Source organism: Dipodomys merriami, unplaced genomic scaffold, assembly GCF_024711535.1.
Source record: "Dipodomys merriami isolate MVZ:Mamm:240054 unplaced genomic scaffold, mDipMer1.0.p SCAF_69, whole genome shotgun sequence".
Classification (NCBI taxonomy): domain Eukaryota; kingdom Metazoa; phylum Chordata; class Mammalia; order Rodentia; family Heteromyidae; genus Dipodomys; species Dipodomys merriami.
Genome location: NW_027206279.1, coordinates 4,789,807 through 4,805,289, shown reverse-complemented (window position 1 = coordinate 4,805,289; position 15,483 = coordinate 4,789,807). Strand labels below are relative to the sequence as shown.

The following is a 15,483-nucleotide window of genomic DNA, read 5'->3' as shown; positions in this document are numbered from 1 at the left end:
TGTGGCTCAAAGTGGTAGAGCCAAGTGAAAGAGTTTAGGGTCAACACCCAGCTCCTGAGTTCAAGCCCCATGACTGGGAAAAAAAAAAAAAAAAAGCTTTGTCTGTGTAAACAAATAAATTTAAAACAAACAAACAAAATGCCCTCTGTTTAGAATGCACATATGTCCACACCTGGGCTGAGTCAGGTGGGCAGGATTCCTCCGGAGAGGAAGTAGTTGAATGGGGTAGGGTCACATGAGAACAAACATGGCTTCCAGAGCACTTGGTCTGGGCAACAGGCATGGTAGACCTGGCTTGACAAATTCTCCTTTACAAGCACACAGGCCAGGCTCACAGCACCTCAGCCAGCCACAAAGGGGCATTGCCACTAGGAGCTCTCCAAAGAAGAGACCCTGCCAGCCAGGCACTCGCCTGATAGCTGCAGGTAGGAGGCAGAGGGGTCTCAGGTGAGTGGCTCAGGTCCTGTCCCAGCACCGGCCACGGAGCAGGGAAGGGAGCCCGTCCTCACAGCACCCAGGGCCCCCTCAGCCTCTTCCCAGGCACGGCAGCCTCTTGATCTTTGTTTGCCTGTATTTTATGTTCCTGTGGGCCCAGCCGCTGCTGCCGAAAGGGCGGCTGGGGCCTGACTCTGGAGTGCCACTCACTGGGAGAGAAAAGCCAGCAGCCTGGCTTTCCCAGCACCAGACAAAGGCCTGCCTGTTGATCTTTGACCCCCACCCCTCCTAGGGAGCCTTGGCCCTCCTTCCACCTCCCTGCTTTCCTCCTGGCCTCACCCTCTGTTCTGCCATCCCTCTGCTGCCGCCCACACTGGCATTTTCCCCCGGTGCCCTGCTCAGGCCAACCCTTCCATGCTGTCTCCAAACCCTGCTTCCAGCCCCGACGCGGACAGCCCAGCCAAGAGGGTCCAGTGGGCTTCTGAGAAGAGGAGGAGGACGTCATCCTCAGACTCAGAGTCCAGAACCCACCTGGACCCCTCCAGGTTGCCCAGGTCTCGGAGACCCAGCCGGCTGACAGTGAAGTACGACCGGGGACACCTGCAGCGCTGGCTGGAGCTGGAGCAGTGGGTAGATGCCCAGGTACAGGAGCTCTTCCAGGTAAGTGGCATGGGTGCCCAACGGGGGCGCGAGGCCTGCTCAGAGACCTCCACAGGAGCTGGAGAGCTGATGTGAGGTGTTCCCAGAGACAGCAGACAGAGAGACAGAGAGACAGAGACAAAGACAGAGAAAAAGAGACAGAGATAGAGACAAAGAAAGAGACAGAGATAGAGACAGAGACAAAGACAGAAAGAGTGGGAGAGAGAGAGAGAGAGAGAGAGAGAGAGAGAGAGAGAGAGAGAGAGCGCCTAGAGAGAGACCTTTTCCTGAGGCTGGCCTTTTAACATCCTGAGACTGTCAGCAAATGGGGCTCCCAAGGTCTTATATCTCTTTGGTAGGATTTTTTGAAGCTGTAATGACATAGTTAAAGGGAAATGCTACTATAGGCTAGTTTGCTGTATTTTATGTCTGTCTTTTCTTTTCATTAATTGAAACAAAGTCTCACTGTATCCCCAGGCTGGTTTCCTAACTCTCAATCCTCCTGCCTGAGCCTCCCAAGTGCTGGGATTCCAGGTGTATACCACTACGTCTGACATTTTATGTCTTAATATATTCTTCTAGGCTGTGAATGTGGCCTAGTAGTAGAGTGCTTGCATTGAATGCATGAAGCCCTGGGTTGAATTCCTCAGTACCACGTACACAGAAAAAGCCAGAAGTGGGGCTGTGGCTCAAGTGATAAAGTGCTAGTCTTGAGCAAAAGAAGCTCAAGGACACTGCACAGGCCCTGAGTTCAAGCCCCAGGACTGGATATATATATATATTTCTATATATATTTCTATATATATACATATATATACATATATATGTATATATGCATATATACATATATAAAATAATATATTTTTTTGCTTAGCATATAGACTTGTCTAGAGCCATCTTGTCTAGTACTGTAGCTCTCAGCTCTGTGTAGCAATTAACTTTAATGAATTGGAAATTATGTAAATAGGAAAATTTGGGCCCCTAATCACACTAGCCACATTTTCAAGGGCTCCTGCTCCCATGAATAAATTGTCAGCACAAATGCTGCTGCTTCATTGACAATACCATCCCGTTCTCAGTCTCCTGCCTAGCTGGGATTACAGATCCAGTGCCCACCTAGGCCTGTGATTCTCTTGGGGGAGAGCTGTCAGCCTTTCCTTGGTGGGGGTGGGGAGGAATGCTGGATCATGGCGCAGTGTGTCTGGGAGTCTCCTGTGGCGTTCCAGGCTCATTTGTGGAGGGTAGACAGTGGGCAGAACTGGTGGAGAGGTAGACTTTCTTGACCTCTGTCTGCTCTGACCTCGCAGAGCACCTCTACCCTGCTTCTAGTACTGTTCCAATTGCAGGTTGTTTATTGAACACTTGCATGAAAAGCCTCATATTTCAGACACCTGAGAGCAACTCCGGCCAAGCCTCTGAAGGAGCGGGAAGGTGCACAATAACAAACCCATAACACTGAAAAACAGGCCAGGTGGGGGGACCGCTCCCAGGCCGTGGCGGGCATAAAACGCCCGGGCTGTGGTTGCCATGGCCGCTGCCCAAAGGTGCCAGGTGGCAGTTCCTCTCCCGTCCCTACGCTTCTCACCAGGAAGCGGCTAAGGGCTGAGGAACGCCATGGCAGCCGCTTGTCCTCTGCAGTTCTTCCCTCACCTCCTGCAGGCTCCTCCCCACACGCCGCCTCAGATGGCCCTGGGATGGCTGTGGGCACACGGCACTTGTGTGCTTCAAGTGGGACTCAATGTCCCTTGGTTGGAGGGTCGAGCTTTGTTTCCCTTAGGGACGCAGACCGTCTTGGGGTCTTCACAGAAGCCAAACAAACTCAGGAAAACTGGAGGGAGGTGGCTCAGTGGTAGAGCGCTTGCTTCGCATGCATGAGACCCTGGGTTTGATTCCTCAGCACCACATAAGCAGAAAAAGCCAGAAGTGGTGCTGTGGCTCAAGTGGTAGAGCGCTAGACTTGAGCTGAAGAGCTGAGGGACAGCGCCCAGACCCAGAGTTCAGGCCCCATGACCAAAACAAAACAAAACAAAAAAACAAACTTGGAGGGAAAAGAACTGGGGCTACCATTTGAACCCATATTATGCACATCTGACTGTGATAGCCATCGTATTTAGCATATATGTTGAATATCCCATTAATGGTATAATAATGATTTTGGAGGCAGAACTCATACTTTTTAGAGGCAAAGTTCTAATCTTTATACTTTATTTCTATTATTTTTCTCTGTACTGTTCCTCTTCTTTTTCTCCTTTTTTTTTTTTTTTTCCAATCCTGAGGCTTGGACTCTGGGCCTGTGTGTTGTCCCCGGGCTCTTTTTTTGCTCAAGGCTAGCATTCTACCACTTTTGCCACATGGGCATTTCCAGCTCTTTCTGTGATTAATTGGAGATAAGTATCCCAGGTAGCAGCACCCTGGTGGCTCACATCTCTAATCCTAGCTTCACAGGAGGCTGAGATTTGAGGATCTTGGCTCAAGGCCAACCAGAGCAGGAAATTGTATGACTCTTATCTCTAACAAACTACTCAGAAAAAGCTGGAAGTTGAGCTATGGCTCAAGTGGTAGAGTGCTAGCCTTAAACACAGAGAGACTCCGGAGCAGTGCCTAGGCTGTTCAAGTCTCAGGATTGGAAAGAAAGAAAGAGAGAGAGAGAGAGAGAGAGAGAGAGAGAGAGAGAGAGAGAGAGAGAGAGAGAGAGAGAGAGAGAGAGAGAGAGAGGAAGGAAGGAAATCTTATGAATTTTCCTGCCCAAGCTGACCTCAAAAGGCGATCCTCAGATCTTAGCCTCCTGAGTAGCTAGGATTGTAGGTGTGAGCCACTGGCACCCTCCCTCCCTCCCTCTCTTACAGGGAAGAAAGTCCAACATACACAGATAGTCTAATATAAAAAGATGGATTTATTTGAGGAAGTGAAAAGCTGACCGGCCAGGGATGCAGCTCAGACTCGGGAGCTGACACTGCGACCTTGAGCCGTCCTCAAGCTGGGGTTTTAAAGGCAAAAACACCCTGTGGTTGAGCCTGGCCATAGGCAGGTGGCGATGGCATTGCCAGACACACAGAGAGATTACATAATCGGTGGGCAAACGGTGGGGTCATCTTCCCGTAAGTCTCCCCAAACAGAGGAAGTCCTTTTCAGGAACAAGCTGGTCTGTTACTTTTTGTGTATGTGTGTGTTGTTGTTGTTGTTGGTCGTGGGGCCTGGGCGCTGTCCCTCAGCTCTTCAGCTCAAGGCTAGCGCTCTACCACCTGAGCCTCAGCCCCACTTCTGGCTTTTTCTGCTTATGTGGTGCTGAGGAATCGAACCCAGGACCTCATGCATGTGAGGCAAGCGCTCTACACTGAGCCACCTTCCCAGCCCTCGTCTGTCACATTTTATAATGCAAATGGTCCAGCAAGTCATACAATCTTATTATAGCAAGTAGAGGAACTTCCCAGTTTTAACATTCAGACATCAACATTTTAATTTTTAGTGGGGGTGGGTGGGAGGGAGAAGCTCCTACTATATTAGAGATGGAGTAAGTTTCTTTTCTTTTGGCTCCTCTTAACATCTCCCACCCTTCCTCCCTTCCTTCCTCCTTCTCTCTCTTCCTTCCTTCCCTCCCTCCTCTTTCTCCTTTCTTCCTTTTTCTCTTTCTCCTCTTCTTCTTCCTTCTCCTCCTTCTATAGGGGTTTTACTAAGGAGCCCAGGATGGCCTTGAACTCACGATCCTCCGGCCTTAGCTTCCTTCCAAGCCCATGAAATAGATCACTTTTTAGTAAATGGTTTCTCTTGCTTTTTTCAATCCATGTTGGTTGCATGAATCAGTGCTTCATTCCAGTTATTTATTATTTTTGGCCAGGGGGCTTGAACTCATGGCCTCAGTGCTGTCCCTGAGCTTCTTTTGCTCAAGGCTAGTACTCTACCACTTGAGCCACAGCACCATTTCTGGCTTTCTCTGAGTAGTTTATTGGAGATAAGTGTCTCCTGGACTTGTCCTGCTGGGGCTGGCAAAGATCTCTGCCTATTTAGTAGCTAGGATTATAGGCTATGGGCATTAGCCACCAGGACCCCACCAAACATTCTTTTTTTTTTTGGGTCCGGTCGTGGGGCCTGAACTCTGGGCCTGGGCACTGTCCCTCAGCTCTTCAGCTCAGGGCTAGCGCTCTACCACTTGAGTCACAGCGCTACTTCCAGGTTTTTTCTTTTTGCTTATGTGGTGCTGAGGAATCGAACCCAGGGCCTCATGCATGCGAGGCAAGCGCTCTACCACTGAGCCAAGTTCCCAGCCCATAAATTAATTTTATTTTTTTTTTTTGGGTCCGGTCGTGGGGCCTGAACTCTGGGCCTGGGCACTGTCTTTCAGCTCTTCAGCTCAAGGCTAGCACTCTACCACTTGAGCCACAGCCCCACTTCTGGCTTTTTTCTTTTTGCTTATGTGGTGCTGAAGAATTAAACCTAGGGCCTCAGGCATGCAAGGCAAGCGCTCTACCACTGAGCCACCTTCCCAGCCAAACATTCTTTTTTTAAAGAACTCCAACCCTGGGGCTGGGAAGGTGGCTTAGTGGTAGAGTGCTTGCCTTGCATGCATGAGGCCCTGGGTTGGATTCCTCAGCACCACATAAGCAGAAAAAGCTGGAAGTGGGGCTGAGGCTTAAGTGGTAGAGTGCTCGCCTTGAGCTGAAGAACTGAGGGACAGCGCCCAGGCCCAGAGTTCAGCTCCCATGACTGACAAAAAAAGAACTCCAACCCTTTCATCAAGTAGAACGTATGCCTGTTCTGATTAACAGGCGAGGGCTGAGCAGGGGAAATCAGAGGGAGACAAGGTTGGGATATGTCAGCCCCTGATACAACCTCTGCTCCAGCGCCAGCTGGGCAGACCTATCTGAGCGCCAGTTTCCTCCCAAATAGGACCATCCATCCCCTTCTGAGCCCGAGATTGACCTGGAGGCGCTCATGGAACTCTCCACAGAAGATCAGAAGACTCAGTTGGAGGTAGGTTGGAAGTTTGAGGTCAGGGCTTGGCCACTGGAAGCTGGGTTTAGACCAAGGGAAATCCAAGAACCTGGGATCTCCCTCCTTGGGTGGTAAGGGGAGAAGCATCCAGAGGGGAGAGAATTCTTTTTTTTTTTTTTTTTTTGTCAGTCGTGGGGCTTGAACTCTGGGCCTGGGCACTGTCCTTCAGCTCTTCAGCTCAAGGCTAGCGCTCTGCCACTTGAGCTACAGCGCCACTTCCGGTTTTCTGGTGGTTTATTGGAGATAGGAGTCTCACAGTCTTTACTGCCTGGGCTGGCTTTGAACCGTGATCCTCAGATCTCACCCTCCTGAGTAGCTAGGATTACAGGCGTGAGCCACCAGCGCCCGGCTAGGGGAGAGAATTCTTGGTTGACTAGTGGGGCTTGTGGGATAGCTCTGCGGCTTGGGGAACCTACTCTCTGTTCTCTTCTCCCCAGGCCATTCTTCAAAACTGCCCTCGCCCCACAGAGGTAAGAAAGTTCTGCTGGTCTGGGGGTAAGAGGAGACCCTGAAGAGGAGGGCCTCTAGTGAAGAGGAATATTTGAAAGAGAGGCTTGAGGTCAGACAGGGTGGCTCAAGCCTTTAATCCTTGTTTTTTGGGAGGCAGAGATCATTGGATCATGCTTTGAGGCCAGCCTGGGGAATAAAAAATTCCTAAGACTAGATTTTAAGAAATGTCTGGGCCAGGGGCTGGGAAGGTGGCTCAGTGGTAGAGCGCTTGCCTTGCATGCATGAGGCCCTGGGTTCGATTCCTCAGCACCACATAAGAAAAAGAAAAAAGCTGAAGTGGCGCTGTGGCTCAAGTAGTAGAGTGCTAGCCTTGAGCTGAAGAGCTGAGGGACAGCGCCCAGACCCAGAGTTCAGGCCCCACAACCGGACCCCCCCCCCCAAAAAAAAGAAAAAGAAATGTCTGGGCCAGGCACTGGTGGCTCACACCTGTAATCCTAGCTACTGCTACTAAGGAGGCTGAGATCTGAAGATCACGGTTCAAAGCCAGCATGAGCAGGAAAATCCATAAGAATCTTTTTCTTTTTTTGGGTCCTGTTGTGGAGCCTGAACTCTGGGCCTGGGCGCTATCCCTCAGCTCTTCAGCTCAATGCTAGCGCTCTACCACTTGAGCCACAGCGCCACTTCCGGCTTTTTTTCTTTTTGGTTATGTGGTGCTGAGCAGTCGAACCCAGGGCCTCACCCATGCAAAGCAAGCGCTCCACCAGTGAGCCACATTCCCAGCCCCTTTTCTTTTTTTTTTTTTTTTTGTCAGTCGTGGGGCCTGAACTCTGGGTCTGGGCGCTGTCCCTCAGCTCTTCAGCTCAAGGCTAGTGCTCTACCACTTTAGCCACAGTGCCATTTCTGGCTTTTTCTGCTTTTGTGGTGCTGAGGAATAGAACCCAGGGCCTCATGCATGCAAGGCAAGCACTGAGCCACCTTCCCAGCCGCCCCCCCCACACACACTTTTTGTCAGTTTGGGGGCTTGAACTCTGGGCCTGGGTGCTGTCCTCAGCTCTTCAACTCAAGGCTAGCACTCTACCACTTGAGCCACAGTGCCACTTCTGGTTTTCTGGTGGTTTATTGGAGATAAGAATCTCATGGACTTTCCTGCCCAGGCTGGCTTTGAACTGTGATCCTCAGATCTCAGTCTCCTGAGTAGCTAGGATGACAGGCGTGAGCCACTGGCACCCACTAAGTCTGGGAGACTCTTATCTTTGATTAACCAGTAAAAAGCTGGAAGTGGAGATGTGGCTCAGGTGGTACAACACCTGGTTAGCAAGTGCAAGGCCCTGAATGCAAACTCTAGCACTTTCAAAATTAAATAATAACACAAAAGTTGGCCCTGGATCTTTCTCCTCCCTGGCTCTGAGACAAGATCATAGAGGGATTTAGGAATGGCTGGGGGAAGAGGAAGAGAGAAGTGTGATGGGTGGGCATGGCATGGATTCTTCACCTCACTTTTATCTTTTCTCCTTCAGCCTTTTATCTCTGAGCTGCTCAGTCAACTCAAGAAACTCCGCAGACTCAGCAGGCCTCAGAAGTAGCCTGGAGATTCAACAGCTCGAATACCACCAGGCTTTCCTGGCGGGGTACCAGCTGGGAGGGAAACCGCTGTACAGGATATGGACGGAATGTGGAGGATGAGGAGGGACATTTGTATGTCCTGGAATATGTGCTGTCACAGCTAGATTCGATTGGCTGCGCTTCCGGGAACCATTGGCTATTGTCTAATGCATACCTTGGTAGCAAGTGGATAAAACTTTCAGGAATCCCAGCTAAATAGAATGTTGTACAGATCTGTGTTGAAGGGACAGCCGAAGGGAGAAGGTGAAGTGATACCTTGGAAGACCAATATCTAAGGCACTAGGCAGTACCCGCACACCTCACCCCATCCATCCATCCATCCATCCATCCACTCACCCATACATCTCCTACCCATCTATCCACCCACCCATTCAAATAAGTCTTAAAAATCCAAAAATGAGCCAGGTGCTGGTGGCTCACACCCATAATTCTAGCTACTTGAGAGGCTGAGAAAAATCACTGACAGAAAAATCATGAGACCCTTCTTAAACCACAGCTGGTTGCAATGGTACGAATCTGTCATAGGGCTATGTGGGAGGCTGAGATTGGGAGGTTCGAGGTTCTAGGCTAGCCCAGGCAGAAGTCTGTGAGAATCTTGTCTCCACAGAAGGGAAGCTAGAGGAGGTGGTATATGCCTGTGACTCCTGCTGAGAAGCCTAATAGGCTGATCACTGGTGGGAAATGAGTCCTCAGTTCAAAGTCTCCAGTGATCCCTCACCCCACAAATGGAATTCACAAGGGAAGTTCTCAGCTCTGCTTTAACATCATATTCTAGTAAGGCCCTCAGGCCCAATCTGGCTAAGATACACAGCATCCTGACATCATCAAGAGGAGTCCAAGTGACAAAGATGATTCTGAATCCTGGGGGCATCTGGGAAGGCTAATCCCTCCTCCACACACAACTGATGCAGGTGGCCTCAGGTGGGAGGGGGGGTCTCTCTCCCTCTCTTGGGTTGGCACTAGTGGGGGATGAAAGAACACAGAGGCTGCCAGGCGCTGGTGGCTCACATCTGGAATCCTAGCTACTCAGGAGGCTGAGATCTAAGGATCACAGTTCAAACCCAGTCTGGACAGGAAAGTCTATGAGACTGTTATCTCCAGTAAACCACCAGAAAACCAGAAGTGGTGTTGTAGCTCAAGTGGTAGAGTGCTAGCCTTGAGCTGAAATGCGCAGGGACAGCGCTCAGGCCCAAGTGCAAGCCCCATTATCGGAAAACAAAACAAAACAAAAAACTAGAGGGTATGTAGAGGAGTGTATGTGTCACAGGGCACTGGTCAGGACTTGGGTGAGAGTCTATGGTAGGAGGATTGGGACGGGAGCCCTGAGCGGAGCCCTCCTTGGTGAATAAGGAAGTTGCCTGTGAGTGCAGGAAGCAGTTTGGAGGAATGAATATTCGTATGTACTTTGCATGAGGCCCCTGGGGCGGGTGGGACTGTACCTGCTGGGAGGGGCTAGCGGGATGGCTCAGCCTCTCCTCTCATTCTGGAATTGTGCTTATGGCCTGCTCTGTTCTGCCTTTACCACCTCACAGGGCCAGAGAGGTCTAGAGATCTCAGTGTTCCTCAGTGAAAAATATATGCTTAGCACGTGTGAGGTTCTGGGCTCAAATCCCAATATCACTCAATGAATCAACAGACTTTATTAGATCCATAACATGTCAGGGTAGGGCCCTGGACCTTGAGTCAGGCTGCCGGCTCCTCCTCAGGAACAGCTTCCTCCTTAGGAGCCTTAGGTTCTTTCTGGTCTGGGGACCTGGCTCAAGCGGTAGAGCACCTGATTAGCAAGTATAAGCTCCTGAGTTCAAACTCCAGTGCTGTCTTCCCCATCCTAGCTCTCACTTTCATTCTAGGCTTCTTGGAGAAGGACCTCCTCTGCATCTCTTTCCCTCTGACTTCTCCAGGCATCCTCTCCAAAGGGACACTGAGGCTCAGGCTGTGGTGTGCCTGGTCCGCTGCCCCTGGTTGCTGAGATTGGCTCCGGAGGTAAGAGCCCGGCCCGCAGGCCGCCTGTATCCCTGCCTTCCCTGGAGGGCCAGGTTTCCCTCAGTGCTCATAGCTGTTTTGTGCTGGGTGGTAGGCGGACACTTGGTGCTCTTTAAGCTCAAAGGCATCATGGCCCTCCCTGTAGAGCAAAGGGATGCAGGTCAAGAATCACAGGCAGACCTCCTGCCCCCCGCCCCCCGAACATTCTACCCGCACGCACCGGAAGCAGCGGGCACAGTAGAGGTCTCCGTCGCAGCCAGCGCAGCGCAGTGTAGCGTCCTCATTGCAGATGGAGCACCAGGGCAGCTCCTCCTCCTCACACTCAGGCCTGGGAGCCACAGCCTGGGCCTTCGGGAGCTTGGGAACGTGGGAGCGGTCAGCCAGGCAGGGAGGCAGGCAGGGGGAGGCCCGGAATGTGTGTCTGGGGGCTTTTCTCACCTCAGACTTTGCCGAGAAGGGTTTGGGTCGGGAGTGGGGAGCACGCTCCTCAGGGATGTTGTAACCACTTGCCTCATCCAGGGCAGCTTCTTCAGAGAGCTACGGACAGGCGAAACGGTGCTACTCCCTGCTCCAGGTCAAGCTCCCTGTCCCAGGATTTCTGTGCTCTGGCTTCAGTCTCTCAATTCCTCATTTACCTCTTTTTTTTGGAGGGGTGGGTGGGTGGGAGACTGGTCACATGGCTTGAACTCGGGGCCCAGGCGCTATCCCTCAGCTTTTGTGCTCAAGGCTAGTGTTCTACCACTTTGAACCACAGTACCACTTCCAGCCATTCTGGTGGTTAACTGGAGTAAGAGCCTCACACTTTCCTGTCCAAGCTGGCTTTAAACCTCTATCCTCAGATCTCAGTGCGCGCGCATGTGTGTGTGTGTGTGTGTGTGTGTGTGTGTGTGTGTGTGTGTGTGTGTGTGTGTGTAGCTAGGATTAGGTATGAGCCACTGGTGCCTGGCTTCTAGTTTACCTCCTGCCTGCAGGTGCTGACTTCCCATCTCAAGGGAGCAAGGAACAGTAGGGTCCCAACTAGAACAGGAGCTACAGAATCACTGTCCATCCAGCCCTAGAGTGGAGGCCAGGCGAAGGGGGCCAGCAGTGAGGCAGGGAGGCGTGAATGGTGCCCAAGCCAGGCCCACCTGCTGCATGACTCTCTGGATAGCAGTCTCCTCATCCTCCTCGTCGTCACTGTCTGGAAGGCGACAGTCCTGCAGGGTCACTTGAATAAGGGAGAGAGGGGAATAGGAGGAGTGAGGGTGGGTAGTTTTACCTAATGGCTGTCCATTTGCTTCCACAACTGGCTCATTTCCCAGGAGTGCTTGTTCAGAGCTGAGAAGCCTCCTTACCCACCCTGATCACACCTTGTCCCTCCCTCCCCTACTCCTGCAGGACTGGGCCACCATCACTCAAGCAGCCCTAAGTGTAGAGTAGGAAAAGCAGCCTCAGCATCCCAGGGGATGGAAGGTCCCCCTGCTCTGGGATGGTCATGGCTCATGGCAAGGCTGGACACAGGGACCCCTAGTACCTGCCTCAGCCCTGGCAAGGAAGGTGGCCTAGGGCAGAGACTTGCCTTGGCCAATGGACACCAGTGAGTGGCTGGCTCCACCGTTTACCTTTGTCAGGGTCTTGTCCCCGCAGCACAGCTAGCCGCTTGGCTAGGGCCAGGATACGCTCCTGCCTGGTGTTCTCCTCCCGTAGCTCTACCGCAGCCTGGGCCAGCAGCCTGCTCTTCTCCTCCTCCAGGGACTGGCTGGCCTGCCCCTGGGAATTAGTACATGGGTTCCCAGCACCACCCTGGTTGAGGTCATTCTGGAGGGAGGCAGCTGGTAGGAGTAATGAAGTCAGGGAGGCAGAGGAAGCATTTGAAGATCCCACCCTAGACACCTCTAAGCCCATTCTCAACTGTGTGTGTGTGTGTGTGTGTGTGTGTGTGTGTTTTGTGTGTGTGCCAGTTCTGGGGTTTGAACTTAAGAGCCTGAGCACTGGTTCCTGAGATTTTGTACTCAAGTTTAGCATTCTACCACTTGAGCCACAGCTTTACTTCCAGCTTTTTGGTGGTTAATTAGAAATAAGTCTTATGGACTCAAATCTCAGATCCCAGATCCCAGGCTCCTGAGCAGCTACGATTGTAGGCTTGAGCCACCAGTGCCCAGCTTCTAGTAGAATTTTCTATGAAGAGACCACAATACTTACTATGAGCCAGACACCGTCCCAAGTACTTATTAGATCAGCTAATTTGCTCCTCTGGACTCCCTCACGAGATACCACACATGAAAAAGTGAGGGGCCACAGGCTGTGATAGGACAGGAATCACTGGCTGATTCTACCAAAAAACAGGACCACCAGGACTACACTGGCCCTCTTTGTAGTAAGTAAATGGTACCCGTTTCATATTGATCGCTATAGTCATCTCCCACAGGTGTACACAGTGGAGGAAGAGGCAGGGCGTATGACCCCCAAGGAGTGAAGTGCAGCGGTTACCTGTGCGCCCTTGTTCCAAGCTCTCATCGATAGCCCCCTCAGCCGCCAGCTGTGTTAGCAGATCCTGCGTCTGCTCAGCCATGGTCCTGGTATCTGCTGTCCAGCGTGTCTGTGCAGAGGAGGGCACCTCAGTGGGAGGTGGGAGTGTGGGAAAGGCCACAACCCAAGTCCAGGAGCAGCCTGGGTCAGGGGCGGATGCTGAGAAGTTCTCAAAGCCAGGGGAAAGGGATGAGTTCAAGGCTCGTACAACTGAGTGGACCTGGCAGTCCCCTCGACAGCACCGAGTGTCCCGTGGCCTGCCTGGCAGTGGCTGAAGGCTCAGGCCGCAGCACTCACCGGCTTGGGGGCCTGAGAAGGTGGAACCCTGCCCTGCAGTGCAGCAAGTCGAGTCTCTATCTCCTGGATGGAAGGGGTGGATCCCTGAAATTCATTCTTCAGTGCAGCCAGCCGCGCTTCTATCTCTGCCTGTGAGGGTACTGCCTCTACAATTGGTACGGGGTGAGGGTGAGGGAGAAGCTTGTAAGGGTCACAGAAATCTCAGTCCCAGGAGCCCCAGACAACGTCTGGAGGTCACCCCACCTGACCTCCCCCCCCCTTCCCCACTCACTGGGCTTGTTCTCCTGGTGGAGCCGTGCTAGGCGCTCAGCAATGACTTGGTCTTCTGGAGTCAGTCCTTGGTTCCAGGAAGTCCTAGACTTCTGCTTGATTTCCAAGGCTGCCACACGCCTGGCAGGATATAAGATGTCCCCCATTCAGATTATGCTAGGCAATCTTCACTGGCTGCTGCCCATGTGGTTGATGGGCTGTTTCAGAGCCCAAGAGGGCAGCTGGGGGCCTGAGAGTGGGCATACTCCTGGATCTAGAGTTGGAAGAGAGGCCTACCATGGTGTCCTTGTCTGTTCCCCTTTTCCATTTGTCCTTTTTTTTTTCTTCAGTACTCACTTCTTATAGTTCTGAGGTGGTGACCACTTGGAAGCATTGGTAGAAGACCCTCTAGAGAGAAGAAATTTGGTGTCAGAAGTCCTACTATGGCTGGGCTATAGCTTCGTGGTAGAAGATCTGAGTTAAGATTTCCAGCACCAGGAAAAAAAAAAAAAGTCCTGCTCTCCCACCAGTCAGCCCCCCTTCCCCGCTTCCGTCTGCAAACTGGTGGCAATTATGGCTACTGCCATGCTTGGCTGAACCCGTGTCCGTGCTGGTCTCTCACCTGGTCAGGACCCCGTGGCACTGCTTGCAGACTTTCTGTTGGGTGTTGCCAGCCCGAGGCACCACTGCACTGAAGCTCAGGCAGCCGGAACAGAAGGCCCTGCCACAATTCTTACAGCCATACTACAAGAAACATGAAGCAGGAAGGGTCCCACATCTCACCTCTGCTCCTCTGGGCTCCTCCCAGAGAGTAGACACCGAAGTTGTGAGTAGCTGCTGGGAAGAGCAAGAAGAGTGGGGTCCCTAGGGTCTAGGGAGAACTGGGCAGAGGTTAAAGCATCTCTTGGTATCTAGTCTTTTTTTTTTTTTGTCCATTGTGGGGCTTGAACTCTGGGCCTGGGTGCTGTCCCTGAGCTCTTCAGCTCAAGGGCAGTGCTCTACCACTTGAGCCGCAGGGCCACTTCTGTTTCTCTGGTTGTTAATTGGAGATAAGAGGCTCCTGGGCTGGCTTTGAACCTTGATCCTCAGATCTCAGCATCCTGAGTAACAAGGATTACACACGTGAGCCTTCGGTGCCTGGCTTCATCTAGCCTTTTATTTTAATCAAATAAAACCTCGTGTAACATTAGCATGCTTTCTACTATCTTCAGTTCCCTGCCATGGGAGTGTAGAAGACAGACAGGTAAAGCCCGGTGCTTCAGGCCCTTAACCCTTCAACAAAGGAGAATGGGAGAGTGCATAGCCCATGCCTTCTCTGCTACAGCAGAGATGCTGGACGTCTGGGTGAGGCATAACAATAGCCTCCATTTATTAAGTACTTCCCGCGTGCCAGGCACTAAGCACAGTACTTAAATTTCATCATCTAAATCCATCTCGTTATTTCACTTAACCCAGTTGTTCGTCATTATCCTCCCGATTTTAGCAGCAGGCACATGACCTGCACAACCAAGGTCACCCCATGAATAAGACAGCAGACTCAAATCTGAAGCCTGACCGCCCCCCCCCCCCAACCCAGGCTTCCAAGTTCTTGGTGGTTCAGCCTTTCTACAAGCCATGAATTCATCCCATCGGGTTCCCAGGATCTCCGGGTCACAGAAAGTCTGCGGTTCCTCAAGGGAGGGCGACGTGGGGTGTGGGTAGTGGATGGGGGGGGGTGGGAAGGCGGGTAACGGGGACGGGGCGCCGGGCCGCGCTCACCGGGGGTGGAGGGGGCAGGGCCGGGGCTGGGGGGGGCACACCTGCGCGGCGGGAGAGCTCTCCCCCCGCCACCGCCTCACCGGGAACGGTGACACCACGTTACAGAAATGGAAAACCACCGCAAAGCAGCCGCACAAGCCGGCCGTGCAAATGCGGGGCTGCTCCCTCCGCCCCGGTCTCCCCGCCAGGGAGGGTCCACCCACCTCCTTCTTGAAGAGGGTGAACCTGACAGCGCAGCCGTAGCACCTGCTCTCCATGGCGGCTCCCGGAGCGGCTGGACCCGCAGGGCCGCTTCGGGCAGGCGGGATCGCCCCCCGTGGGCTCCTCACTCAACCCCGCCGCCCTCCACACTCCCACTTCCCAGCTTCCGCGGGGACCCGGGGCTGACGGAGCGCGGCAGAGGCGGGCGCGGGGGCTGCCGGGAGTTGTAGTTCTCTTCTGGCGGCGCGCTACTGCCGAATCACTTAAACTGCACCCAGAACACGTCAATTCCCAAAAGGCTAAGCGCGGATTGGCTGGCTTGGAGCCGGAAGTCCCGTCACACGCTAGGAC

General features: G+C 52.6%; 2 protein-coding genes across 2 annotated transcripts; one reads left to right on the top strand and one right to left on the bottom strand.

Moving 5' to 3' along the window:
* Positions 1-673: 673 nt before the first annotated feature.
* On the top strand, positions 674-8,196 carry Ppp1r14d (protein phosphatase 1 regulatory inhibitor subunit 14D). The gene is made up of 4 exons (XM_070005824.1): positions 674-1,095; positions 5,959-6,042; positions 6,501-6,533; positions 8,031-8,196. The coding sequence occupies exons 1-4, from the start codon at positions 850-852 to the stop codon at positions 8,094-8,096; spliced, it is 429 nt and encodes a 142-aa protein (XP_069861925.1). The 5' UTR covers positions 674-849; the 3' UTR covers positions 8,097-8,196.
* A 1,557-nt stretch (positions 8,197-9,753) lies between these two features.
* On the bottom strand, positions 9,754-15,316 carry Zfyve19 (zinc finger FYVE-type containing 19). The gene is made up of 11 exons (XM_070005818.1): positions 15,135-15,316; positions 13,796-13,917; positions 13,531-13,581; positions 13,196-13,314; positions 12,925-13,070; positions 12,589-12,697; positions 11,721-11,930; positions 11,247-11,326; positions 10,558-10,656; positions 10,340-10,476; positions 9,754-10,258 (listed from the first exon to the last, which is right to left on the bottom strand). The coding sequence occupies exons 1-11, from the start codon at positions 15,186-15,188 to the stop codon at positions 10,180-10,182; spliced, it is 1,206 nt and encodes a 401-aa protein (XP_069861919.1). The 5' UTR covers positions 15,189-15,316; the 3' UTR covers positions 9,754-10,179.
* Between the last annotated feature and the right edge of the window lie 167 nt (positions 15,317-15,483).